Source organism: Triplophysa rosa, linkage group LG15 (assembly GCF_024868665.1).
Source record: "Triplophysa rosa linkage group LG15, Trosa_1v2, whole genome shotgun sequence".
NCBI lineage: Eukaryota > Metazoa > Chordata > Actinopteri > Cypriniformes > Nemacheilidae > Triplophysa > Triplophysa rosa.
In genome coordinates, this window is record NC_079904.1 from 13,598,182 (window position 1) to 13,611,942 (window position 13,761).

The 13,761-nt window shown below is 37.9% G+C and overlaps 2 protein-coding genes across 4 annotated transcripts in view; one reads left to right on the forward strand and one right to left on the reverse strand.

Moving 5' to 3' along the window:
* daam1b (dishevelled associated activator of morphogenesis 1b) overlaps nucleotides 1–5,684 on the forward strand; it is a 64,296-nt gene extending 58,612 nt beyond the window's left edge. For all 3 annotated transcript variants that reach the window (XM_057352184.1, XM_057352185.1, XM_057352186.1), the window contains 4 exons: nucleotides 2,343–2,403; nucleotides 2,486–2,617; nucleotides 4,517–4,687; nucleotides 4,879–5,684. In XM_057352184.1, coding sequence (XP_057208167.1) covers nucleotides 2,343–2,403; nucleotides 2,486–2,617; nucleotides 4,517–4,687; nucleotides 4,879–5,091 — 577 coding nt within the window. In that variant the 3' untranslated portion in view covers nucleotides 5,092–5,684. The remainder of the gene's footprint in view (nucleotides 1–2,342; nucleotides 2,404–2,485; nucleotides 2,618–4,516; nucleotides 4,688–4,878) is intronic.
* An 839-nt stretch (nucleotides 5,685–6,523) lies between these two features.
* On the reverse strand, nucleotides 6,524–10,834 carry LOC130565458 (trans-L-3-hydroxyproline dehydratase). The gene is made up of 6 exons (XM_057352187.1): nucleotides 10,656–10,834; nucleotides 10,081–10,565; nucleotides 9,730–9,899; nucleotides 9,493–9,615; nucleotides 9,212–9,349; nucleotides 6,524–9,018 (listed from the first exon to the last, which is right to left on the reverse strand). Exons 2-6 carry the CDS (start codon nucleotides 10,559–10,561, stop codon nucleotides 8,893–8,895), a joined length of 1,038 nt encoding a protein of 345 aa, XP_057208170.1. The 5' UTR covers nucleotides 10,562–10,565; nucleotides 10,656–10,834; the 3' UTR covers nucleotides 6,524–8,892.
* Nucleotides 10,835–13,761: the final 2,927 nt, after the last annotated feature.

Here is a 13,761-nt window from a genome sequence, read left to right on the forward strand (position 1 = left end):
CAAATTTACAGCCCTTTTGGGTCTACTTGTGCTAAATGGATTTTGGAAATAGTTTTTGCGGTCGCACTTCCCTCCCACCACCGGGTTTAAATCCACCCTGTGGGTCACACAAGCCTTGCTTTCCCATGTATGCAGAGTAAAACCCTAAATTATGCTAGCAGGAAATGGGGCCCTTGGCTCTTTTGGCTTTAGGTGCTGAAATATATAAGTGAAACAGATGCACGGCCACCATAGACGAAAAAGTGTACATACAACTACACCTGATGACCTCGAAAGTTTGCATGTGGCTGTGAAGTACATACCAGTTAATACGGTACAAATGGAGAGTTAAGGCACGTGACTTTACAATAAAGTGCCTGCAAAACAACACAAGCCTGTTTTCAGTCCTGTCAGCGAGACTAATGCGATAGAGAGTGAAGTCACAAGACAGATTTTACCCTCGATCCCATTTAAGAGTGTAAAATGAATAAAAGGAATTTCATATCTGCCTGCCACAGGCTAAAGTCAGTGTCTGCATCTCATTCATTCAGACAAAAATATATTAGTGTGATGTGTAAGGGCGGTCAGATAGCAAGTACAGATGTTTGAATTAAAGTGTTTGGATGAATCTTTGTGTGTGTTTATGTAATGAACGTCTAAGGTTTTTCCATAACCACATAAGTATGCATCAGTGTGTTTTGACAGTTCTGACTATAACAATGGCCTATTTGTTGGTAGGGTGGAATAAAGGGGACACTGATAGAAGGCAGCCAGCTATCGCTCACACTGCGGTCATTTCTCCAGCTAAGAATAGCACAGCTTTAAACAGACCCATTCACACTCATTATAGGCGGTATCTCGGTAATGGGAGTCACTTTAGCCCCATCATAGAGGTTAAAGTTCAGACGGGTGGATGTTATTATAGATCTATCTGTGGGTTTTATCAAACTGATCTGTTCAGATAAAAAGGTTAAAAAGACACTATGTGGCATTCAGTATGTACTGAATGGCAAATATGTAAACAGGTTTAATGAGGGCTGCATTATATTAATGAAAAATGTGACTGGTCACTTGATAAATAATGTGATAAACAATATGCATTTACTCACCCTTTTGTCATTTCAAACCTTTATGACTTTCTTTCTTCCACAGAACACAAAAGGATATTTTGATGAAAGTTGGTAACCGAACAGCACTGGACCCCATTCACTTCTATTGTATGGGAATCAAACCAATGCAAGTGAATGGGGTCCATTTAACAACATTTTTCAAAATATCTTCTTTTGTGTTCTGCGGAAGAAAGATCGTCATACAGGTTTGAAATGACAAGAGGGCGAGTAAATGATGACAGCATTTTTATTTTTGGGTGAACTATCACTTTAAAAGAATGCTTTGTAAAAGACTGTCAAATCAATTTAAACTATATTAAAATATATTAAATGGAAATGTATATAATCAATAATTAATGTTTGACATTGTTGTGCACTCACTCACGCACATACAGGCACAAGCACATCGGCCTAAAACTTGGATTATACTTTATAATTTTACAAATCTATGAAAAAATGTAGGTGTTCAAATCCATCAAACCATTGCAATATTGCAAAATGTTAATAATTTCTATATATGCAGCCCTAGTTTTCATTTACTGTGCAGTCGTGTAACAAATTAAGAGACCACTCCAACATTTATTTTCATTTTTTTATGAATTTACTATATATATGTATGTGTGTAAATAAAATTAAAAAAATTGTTTCGTTCTGTAAATTATTGCCAACATCTTTCCCAAATTTAAAAAAAAATTGCAGAAAATTGAAATGTGAGTGCATTTCAGAATGCAACTGGCCAAAATGACCAAAAAAGATGCTATGTTTGCAGATTTTGAAGACAAGTTCATGTATAAAAATATATAAGAGTAAGAAAACAAGTACATGTTCATTTTGAAACAATACAGTGTTAATGTTTTACATTGAATGAGTCAAAAATGATTTTTATTCACAGCTTTTTGTGTCTTAGCATCTTCTCAATCCTTCACATTGCTGTTGGATGACTTTATGTCCCTCCTGTGGTTTGTTTCTGTTGGAATTCAACAGACACTGGACTGGAATGGCTGCAATACATTTAGAAATTCTGATTAAATTCAAAACTGGTGGTCTTTTATTTTTTTTCATGGCTGTAAATATTAATTGCATAGACTGAAAATGGACGCAGCTTCATTTGCAAAAAGACAGTGTGAACAGTCAATTCAGAAATTATTATTTTTTAAACCAAATGTATGTGCAGTGTAAACACCTAGAATGCTACAGTAGATAGTAAACGGGATGATTAATTGTTAAATGACTCTGATCCTCTCTCTTTTCCAGCATGACTGAACTGGAGAAGGAGATCAATAATCTCCGCAGTGGTTTAAAGAGCGTAGAAAGCGTAAGTTCCTCCTCAACAACATTAACTCACTATCTCATCTACCTTACAAGCAAGTCGTTTATAACATAATTTTCTCTTGCAGGAGTTAGAATATCAGAGCAAGAGTCCTCAGCAGTATGGAGATAAGTTTGTGTCTGTGGTCAGCCAGTTCATCACGGTGGCCAGTTTCAGTTTCTCTGACGTGGAAGACTCGCTCAGCGAGGCTAAAGAACTGGTGAGTATGCGTTTGTTTGCGTGTGTATTTTAAAAGGTGCTCGTCCCGGTGTTCTCTAATCTTCCTTCAAAGACCAGCTGTAGAAACAGACCGCAGTCACCATATATCTCCAGCTGCACGCAGGAGCTGACCTTTGACCTCACACTGTGAACGCTTCCTATGCAGTGACCCTGGCACTTTTACCGGCCAATGGGGGCTCAGCAGGACACAGAAGTGAAACAGGACATATACTCGTATTGCTTTTGAATGTTCCATCGGTGCAAAGACAGACAGGTGTTAAAATGCTCACTAGACAAAATCCTTCAATGTCCTGTGAGGGGAAACAAGGTCTTTTTTATCCAACCTTGATTGTGAGGTAAAATGCTGTAACTCCACAATATAGTCATTTTATGATCAATTTATTTTTTAAAACATGTATAAATAATCATATTTATTGTGAATAATAAAAAGTGTAATTTACGCTTAGAATTGCTCAATAAAACAGCACCAAGGTTGAATTGAATTTAAAAATAAAAATGTAATTATTTTAAATGAATTTGATGAAATATGATTGAATATTCTTGAATAGTGCAAACTTTTCTAGTACAAATATAAAAACGCAAAAACAAAAAACAACTCTACACAAGACATCTACTACAAAGTACATTTCGTACCACAAACTCTTCAAGTCCATAACAGAAACGCTTTAACTCCAACACAACCTGTCTTTCCAGTTTTAACTGATAAGAGATACAAAACCAGAGCAGAACAGAAATAAAAATATGCCCCTTGGCTCAGGAGCATGCAGGAGCTGTTCCATATGGCAGTGATAAAGACACATCAAAGGCATTGTGGGAAGGCTAGGCCTCCTCCCCTGCGGTGAGACGGCACGAGGCAGCCGCAGTGCCGTGGCAAGACTCCAGGCCCCTGTGTTTAAACTATAATCAGCCACTGGAGAAATCTGGGTTAACAAGACCACTTTATGCCTGGCTACCGGTGCCCGGATAACTACCTGTGTGTCATACACTTCATTTACTGGAAGTTCGTTAGACCCCCGTAGTTTGTTAGGCTGCTTTTTGCCAATTCCCCTGTACTTTGTTTTCATCTCCATTTACACTTGCTTCATATTTTTTTAAAGACAGGCTGTTAAAAATATATATTACTGAGGTTTTTTCATCACACAATAATAAGAATACTCAATGTTGATAGAACTGTGTGCGTTGTCACTTATAAGTTGATGTACATGTTTTCATATCTTTCATATCCATTTCGTTTTCTGATCAAACTGAATGTCGTTCCAAACTGTGCTTATTTAAACATGTCACAAATGTGTCATAGTAACATTATCTAGCAAGTTGATGCACACAAGGATTTCGAATCTCGTTTTCCGCGAAGGTTGAAAATATTTGTCAGATCGCGTCATTCATGCGAAAATAACGAACTTTTCCAGCGAGTAATAAAGAGCGTGGAACGCGATTGTTTGCGTTTGGTGTGAACCCAGCATAACACTGGGTTCACGCCAAACGCGAATTAAGCGTTTTGCGCAAGTAAATTACACACAAAGTCAATGCAAAGACGAGTATGGACGCGAACTCGCGGCAGGCGGTGCGAATGACGCGAATCGGGTGGAAGGTTGAAAATATTTGTCAGATCGCGTCACTCACGTGAAAATAACGAACTTTTCCCTCTAGTAATAAAGACCGTGGAGCTTGATTGTTCGCGTTTGGTGTGAACCCAGCATAAGACCCCCCTCCACTGGAAAAAACTTTGGATTTACACGATTCAATTAAATTACCTATTTTTGATTCAAAATGGCAAATTTCGCCGAAAAGCGACTAGTTTGCAGGTATGCACTCATTACTGTGAGAGGAGAGAGATCATGTCATGCCTTTGAAATCACCAGAGCTTTGTGTTCTCTAGTTCTTAAAGGCAGTTAAACACTTTGGTGAAGATGCGGGTAAGATGCAGCCTGATGAGTTCTTCGGGATATTCGACCAGTTCTTGCAGTCCTTTTCAGAAGCCCGTCAGGAGAACGAGAACCTTCGACGACGCAAAGAGGAGGAGGAGCGCAGGGCGCGCATGGAGGCTCAGGTCTGCCAATATTTTGCATAAAACACTAATACAAACCCATAGCAAAAATACTGTTACTACTGTATATTCCATGTTATAAATATACCATGTGGTAAAAACAATAAAATATTATTATATTTAGGGTTATTACATTTTGTATTTAAATTTATCAGCTTTCAAATCAAGGTCATTCTGACATTCTTGTCTTTCAGCTCAAAGAACAGAGAGAAAAGGAGCGAAAGGCCCGAAAAGCCAAAGAGAACGGAGAGGACGACGGGGGCGAGTTTGACGACCTGGTGTCTGCTTTGCGTTCCGGAGAGGTTTTCGATAAAGACCTGTCAAAGATGAAACGCAACCGCAAGCGCATCAACAGCTCGACGTCAGACACCAGCAGGGAGCGTCCCATAACCAAGCTTAACTTCTGAACAGCCGCTGAGCTTAAGTACAGAGACAGATTATCAGGATCCACTTCATTACAACCAACCAAACATCATGATGAATGTCTGGAGGAATCCTCACATTAAACACAGTACTGGCCAGAGAAAGCGTGTTTACCCAAAGACGGTCCATTTATCATGAGCCTCACGTGACTGATGGAGGACCTGTTTGGAAGCAGAGAGAAAGGACTCGTACATATTAAGAACATGGCTGCCAAATGAACCTAATTTAATGAGAAACTTTGTAAAGAGTGCTGGAGCGTGTTTCCTCGGTGCTGGAGCCACCAGGAATTATAAGACTGTATCCGGTTAAATGTGATTTTTAACCAAATATTAAGATGAAAAATTTTGTCCACCCTTTTACCTTACTGGAACGAAACAAAGCGTCAATATTACAACACTGACTTCAGCATGCCAAACGTCACAATGAACTCTTCCATTTCTAGCTTTTGATGCATTAAGGTCGGAATGGATATGGATATATTTTAAAAAGGCTTATACCACGGGGCTGTTGAATGCTTCAATCTGATTGGTTGACAAACGTTAGTCCTACAGTTCCATATCACTTCGCCAAGTTTAAACAACAAAAAGGTTATTGTGTAGCCTACAGGCCATTACCGCACACAGCACCCTGCTCTTGATCTGGCGTTTATAATGTCAAACTTTACTGTTAATGGAAGCGTGTGCAGTTTCGTTTCAATAAACAAAGCATTTCAAAAACAATATAGAAATACTTATACTGAAATCGACTAAATAAAATAACTAAATCGAAAACCAAAATGCATTAATAAACCCCGATAGCCTATTGGTTCGTTTTCCTCTTCATGATGCTTACAACTGTTAACAAATATAATTTGATAGACCTACTCTTTCAAAAGTTTGCGTGATTTGTTGTTACTGCAGATGGTAGAAACAATACGAGGAATAAATAATTATTATCACTGGCTTTTCTGTCACATTACTGCAAACACGCAGGTGTGTCTCCCTTACGAAAATTTACCATGGTTTTACTACAGTTAAAATGGAAAAACCATGGTTTTACTACAGTTAAAACCATGGTTACTGTAGTAAAACAATGGTTATCACAAAATAACCATGGTTTTGAAAACCATGGTTTTTTGTAAAAACCATAGTAAACAATGGTTACTGTAGTAAAACCATGGTTTTGCCCTAAGTAATCAATGCACCAAAAATCATGGTTACTACAATGGTTCATTTTCGTAAGGGCTCGCTCTCTCTCTCACACACGCACACACACCACGTAGCTATAGCTGTGTCTCGTTTCGGAAGCGTCCTCCGGAGGTCTCATTTGAAACCTGCTACGTCATCGAGGCTGGCTCGTTTCATAAAAGCAGGCAGGACACTCCGTATGCACCCTTCTAACGCAACCAATTTCACGAGAATTCGGAGGATACATGAGCGGTGCATTCCAAACGGGATATATCGCCCTCCGAAGGGCCCTTCTGGAAGGGGACACCACATAAAACGTCGCTCCAAATAAAGAGAAAATTACGTTGTTTTTATTCCTCCTTTATCCAAGTGAATTTCAAACGCACACATTAAGAGATACAATTGCGTTTTTCCCTCTAGAGTTTTACACATCAAGGGCTTTACTCTTCAAAGGGAGTAGGGCGTAGGGATGATCACTTCTGAACGGAACGCAGCGATATCCGTCGTTGCTAGAGATAACCCACAATTCTTTGCGTCGGTCAACGTCTGTTATTTGAATAAACGCAAACGCAATTAACAGTTTACAATTTTCTGTCACGTTTTTTTAATCTTAGCAGGCATATGTAGTAAATACAAGTGTTTAGTGATTTTAAAACGTTTTAAAACAGTAAGGCCATTTTTTTATTTGTTTTTAAACCGCATTTTAAAGACGATAACATGACAAACGTTGAAATTAAACATTTAAACAATGTCCTGTGGTGTGGTAACCGTGGTATAAGCAGAATAATTAACTCCGGCACGTTCAATTATTCGAAAGTTAATGCACACCCGAGGCCACGGCGGTGTGCATTAACTTTAGAATAATTGAATGCCCCGTCCTCAATTATTCCTTACATAATGTCAAGTGGAAATATGTTAAACCTTTGTAAATATGTCACTGAAAACTTGTAATGCGACTGCACAACTTTTGGAGTAGCCCTTCTACAAGGGTCCTAAAAATACACATTATTTTACTGACATTCATATTTTACTGACATTAAGAACCAGGTCTGTGGGTAGGTTATTACAGAAAATGCATTCTAGAAGATGACTGTGTTTGTTATATCCGTACAAGCGATTTGGAAATGACTTCAAGGTTTTTAGGGGCCACTGGGGCGCCGTGTTGTCTTAAACACTGTGGACGGTCATTGTACAGATTCTATGCAGTTTCTGATGTCAAGTGCTGGTCTGTTTGAGGACTTTTCACGTGAAATATAGTCGTATTTAAAGTGATCTGCAAGTAACTGAATCAAGGCAATACTTCCCATCTTGTTCTTCCTTTCTGTCTAGAGTCCCTCCAGGCTTTTTTAATCTGCAAACTAGTTGTATGGTGTGACAGAGTTTCCTTTTCAGTGTAAAATACCTCGATTGGACTTTTCTAATTTAAGAAAAATACAGCCTTCCATTGGAAGAGGAATCTTAACAGAATAAATGGAAGAGTTTAAAGTAATTTTTGCTTCTGTTTTTGCCTTCATTTTTTTGTGGTCAAACGCGCTGATTTAAATAACTCTTATTTGATGATTATGTTACTAACATGATAAACAAATGTTTTATTAAAAGCATGTGTCCATACAGTACATGCAGACGTTTTATGAACCAAACGTAGTAAGATGATGCCCCCTGGTGGTCAATCACACATTCCAATAGCACAGCAAAATGAACATTTATGCATTTGGCAGACGCCTTCATTCAAAGCGACTTGCATTGCATTATAAATTTGTTTCTGGAAATAATTATGTCCTGTGGACATAAATTTGTCCACAGGAAAGCTGTGAACAATGTTATTATGTTTCAGATAAAGGGACAGTTCACCCAAAAATAAATATTCCATCGTCATTTATTCACCCTCATGTTATTCAAAATCGTCACTTCACTTACTTCTGTGGAACATAAAAGAAATTTTGAGAAATATCTCAGCGGTATTGTGCCCATACAATAAAAGTCAATGGGGTACAGTGTTGTTTGGTTATCAACGTTCTTCAAAATATCTTGTTTTGTGTTCTGCAGAAAGCAAGCCATACAGGTTTACAATGACATGAGGGTGAGTGAATGATGACAGAATTTCCATTTTTTGGGAGAACTATCCCTTTAAATTACCACAAATTTACACCACATATTTCTTGATTTATTATTCATTAAACCAGGGGTCTTAGACCCTATTTAGACCAAATAAGTCTTGATATGACCCCCTGTGAAATACTGTATAAAACTGTAGTGTTACATTTTAGGTCAAGTTTATAACACGCACATAGTACATATTAAAATATTAACGTCTTTGTACAAACGTGCTTACATTGTAAAATCAAGTCAATATTGATTATTTACACAATCACACTTCACAGAATATTGCATTTCAATTTTGCTTAAAACAATTTATTGCGAACGGTCAATATGTAGCTGAAATTTTGATTTCTATTTATAACTGTAGCTAAAGTTTTTATTGCAATTATTAGATTGTTACATATTTAATCATTTAACTGTAGACCCTTGAATTTACTCCTATGAGACTTGGGATGGTGGTCCTGCACTGTATCTGCGATCATGCAGAAATCTAGGCTGGTAACCTCTTAATGAACTGATTTAGCGCAGCAGAAAACCTCCACTCAGGGTGTCATCGCTCTCTTGGGTGAAGCTGGCTACACCGCTGTAGTGAGCGTGACCTGCGACCTCCACTACCACAGCCCTGTAATCCCCACATGTGGTCTCCTGCAACAATAGACACAATTCCAAAACTGCACTTATTAAGATATAGCTTGCCATTTTTTATTTTAAAATACTTTCTCTTATACCATTTTCATGCATACAGTCAAGTAGTTTCATTTGTCTGCTAGTGGCACAGATACATGCTATGCTTCATTTTGTCTTGTCAAATTGACATGCTGAGATCCGCTATGGGTACCTCTATTGCTTTTCCTGTAAATACTGATCCTGTAGCACCGCTCTGGAAGCTTCTGGTCTGGTTCAGTCCGATCAAGCCTTTATGATACTGAAGAGCTATGCGAGCGGTAACGCCTGACCCGGTTGGACTTCTATCAACCTGACAACCCATATAACAAATGCTCAATGGAGAATAGTTCTGTTTCAAATAATTGATCCCATATTGGGATGGTTGTTAAAGAGTATGCCGCGTTTGAATAGAAGTAAATCAAATCAGACCAATTAAGAAATGTTGGTCTGTACCTGTGCATCAGCAAACACACACACATTGGCAGTGGGTTCTTCAGAGTAAACATCTTTGTCATCAGTAAGGATTGTACCATAGAGGAAGGCCAAATCTTCACTCACTGGGTGGGACAGCTTTACCTATTACAGGAACATGACAAAAAAATACTAGGTATGAATGAAAGATATTTTTATAAAACAGAGAGAATCACTAAGTGTTTTTTATGAAATAGATTGTTTTAAACATCTCAATACCTGGGATTTCACAGCTTTTGTCACTGCAGTTGCAGCATCCACCAAATCTCTGGTTTTGGACTTGCTGACATCCAATCTGAACTTGTCAGCACTCACAAAAGCATAAAGAGCTCCGCCATAGCTTATATCCACAGTGATGGCCCCATATCCAGGTACAGAGACACTGACATCTAGAACAACACAAGTAGTAAAGAATTTAACTAGCATAAAGCAATGACCAAAATGAATCTACTGCTGAAAAAATAATATATGAATATGAATTCAACGTAAACTAAATAATTTGTGTTTTAGCTGTAGGTCTCATTCCAAAAGGATTCAATGGTTCTCTGCGGTTCACAGATCACACCCCACCTGTAGCAAACGCAAAGGCAGGTACACTGTGGAATCTGACAGCCCCAGTTTTGCCATCTGAACACTGAGCGAAAGCTTTGACTAAACCGCAGGGACAGTGTATGTTGATCTGAGTCTCCGGTGGAGTGGGCGCTTTGATCAAGCCATAATCAACAGCGAAGCGCCCGAGCGCAATGACAGCGTGACCGCACATAGTGCTGTAGCCTTCATTGTGCATGAACAAAACCCCGAGGTCAGCTTCAGGTAACTCACTGCTGACCAACAGCGCTCCATACATATCATAGTGACCACGGGGCTCAAACATTAACACTTTGCGGAGGTGATCGAGGTGCTCTCGCGCATAGCGACGTTTGGCGAGGATAGTGTCCCCTTTAACTTCTGGATACCCGCTGAGGATAACGCGCAAGGGCTCGCCGCCTGTGTGCATGTCCACTACAGACAACACTGACCCGGAGTGAGGGGGTAGCTGTGGGAAGTCCATTGATCTGTAGTTCAGATGAATAAAAGAACATAAGAAAAACCACAATAAGCGTTCGTTTTGCTACATTAAATAGATTGAGTGATAGACAGCTTACCGTTACAAGCGTGCACTGTTGAGACTTATGAAAGAGTCCGTCAGTTTAGCATTGACGTGCATTTATTTTTACGAATGTTTGTTTGTTTAAATGCGTTTGAATTATTACCCCCTTCCTCACTTTAGGAACTTTTGGGGGTTGCTTCCCTTGCCTAAATTGCTAACTTGGGAAGTTGTGCAGTCGAGCAGGGTTTCAGTACTGCCACCCTGTGGCGTGGATGAGGATGAATTTTCTGTTTACAGCGAGGAATATTACATTTATAAAAAGAAATCTCATTAATAAATAAATCTCATTAATGTCTCCAGACTTCTCCACTCTTGTTGTTAAAACATAAAAATGGGTTATTATAATTGATAATATGTTATTTTACCAATTTAAACAATACATTAATTACAAAAATATGGGAGGGGCGTGAAATATATATATATAGTCTATAGATAAATTAATAACTGGATTTATTTGGAATAAAAAAATAGATGTCAACATGGAGGATATCTCCTTAATTTCCAATTTTACTTCTGAGCCGTTAATTTAATGTCCATGTTATACTGGAAAGAGTCCACACTGACCTTGCTCCTAAATGGTTAAAACTTGAGATCTCATCCTGTAGACCTACCTCTTTGCATACTCTGTTCAAAACTCGCTTTACCTGGGCCTATATATATTAACCTGGTGGTTAAGCATTCCTTTAGGATTTGGACGCAATTTAAATGATTTTTCTTACTTAAGGACCTCTCTGTATATGCTCCCAACATGAGAAATCATTTATAAAATAAGGTCTGTGTCAAAAAAAAACTGAACGTTTTCATGTTTTAATCTATACACTGACTAGACATAACCTGCTCATGATTTTTAAAGCTTTTACATGTCTAAAAAGGTTTGACGCGCTGCTTTGACATGACACACGCCTCTTTAACAACACAGTCAGCAAATTTCCTTTGCTGCAGATCTGGCCAAAATAAACTGCTGACCTGTGGCCCACTTCAGAAAGTGTTCCCCGACCCAGATCTGGTCCACATCTTCTTAGCCACAACTCGACCAGATCTGTGCTGTGCCATAATTCCACCAGCAGTGAGCCATATAATAAAGAATGATGTGGCCCTTATATGTCATTCTTGTTTGGCTGACTTCAGTAAAGGACTGACGGCCCTTATGTGGGCCACATGTGGCTGATAGACCAAAAGCCAGAATTCTCCCAGAATTTAACCATATTTACACCACACCATTTTTAATCTATTTAAAATATTCAATAAACACAATCAAACAATATTAAAGACAAACACTGATTCTCAAAATTGATTTTTTTATTACGGATTATGCAAAAGCCTTTTTAACCCTCTAGCAAATCAAACACTCAACTACACAAATGTATTCAAAATAATTTGCTTTTATCATGTAATGTTACATGTACTCAAATATCTACAGGTCTGTATTCATTTGAAATCAGTTATTTAAATAATATGTAACATTCAAAGAGTCTATCTTGCATTTCTGTACATTAAAACATGTGAAGAGTAAACTAACATTCTAAGAGTAAATTCACTACATCACTAATAAAGTGATTAAAAATAAACATAATTTACTCCTTTAACAGTTCTCCTTCTGGAGGTATTCCCAATGTCTGTGGGGATCATTTGAAGGGAAATCTGTTGGGAAAAGTATACTGACATTAGACATATTTTATATTACTGCATACTTCATTTAAACGCTGATTTTGTAAAAATTAAACAAAAATTAAAAGACAAAGCCTGCACTGTAAAATATGAATTAGTCAATTTGAGCCAAGTTTGATCTGTCTGGAGAGTGGAGAGTCCATTTATAGACTGATTTTGCAAATGAGTGTTATTTCATCACTAAACCATTATCGCTACGGAAACCCCACTTTTTTTGCGAATTTGATAGCTTTTTCAATGAAACAATTAAAACCCAAATCACATGCAATACTGACACAAACTGCTAAATATATCAATAAAATAACTTTAAAATGTCAAAACATTACTTACCTAAACATGAAAAGTTATGAGGAAAGAAGAGTAAGGTGCTGTGTGGACTGCGCATTGTGGACTGTGTGAACTGCAGGACGCACTTGATTTCTGCGGGAAATTTCATGTGTTTTTCCAAGTACAATCCAAATGTCAGCCACAAGTTGTGTGCCATATCTTAAACATATGTGGTTCTCATGTGTTCGTTGTTATCTGGGCCATATACCCCAAATTAAGATGTGAACCAATTGAACAGTCCCGCCATTTCTAAAGTTATAGCAAAACGAATATGGCCCATATTATCAAACCACCCTGTCTCTCTTTCATCTTTTATGGTTTATCTGCACTGCATGTCTGCATAGCTATTTTTTCCTTCATTAATGTAATGTTCAATATTTGAATGCATGTGATTATAAGTGCACTTTACACCTTGTTTGTCCAGTAAAGTATAATTATCCGAACTAGGCTCTTATGGCAGAATTATTGCACATGCGCACACGCGCACACGCGCACATTGATTTTACTTTTAATTAATTTCATTCAAACTGTTTTCCGGTGTGCTATACTTAGCACCTTTAACTTCATTTTGATTTTATTTTAAACTTTATTTTATTGGTTTAGGTCGGGTAAGTAAATGTGCAGGTCAAAACTATTATACGTCATTGACCCAAATACAATAAGCACGGTTTGAATCAAAGGTGTATTCATCTTCTTGTCTTCATGTGTCATGATAAAGACGTTTCATTCTTTTATTGAGTAAACACACCCTTACAGAACTGATCATTACCGTACATTATACCCCATGCAAGTACGAAACATTTATTTGAAACATTATTTAGTATTGGCAGCAAGGATTTGCTGTCTTTGTACAGCTGTGGGTGTGCTGAATCTTTTTAAACAATAGGGCTTTATTGTAAAACATAAACAAACAAAACAGGTCTGATTTGAACCTGATTTGTCATTTGCATAATATTTAAGTCTATATGACTCGATTTTACGAACGAGTCAATGGGACGAACCGGTTCTCAAAACCAACAGAGTTTATCCACAACTGGACTAAAAAAGACTTATGAGAGCTAAACTATAAACATATTGGAATCATAAATAACAACATCTACACGACG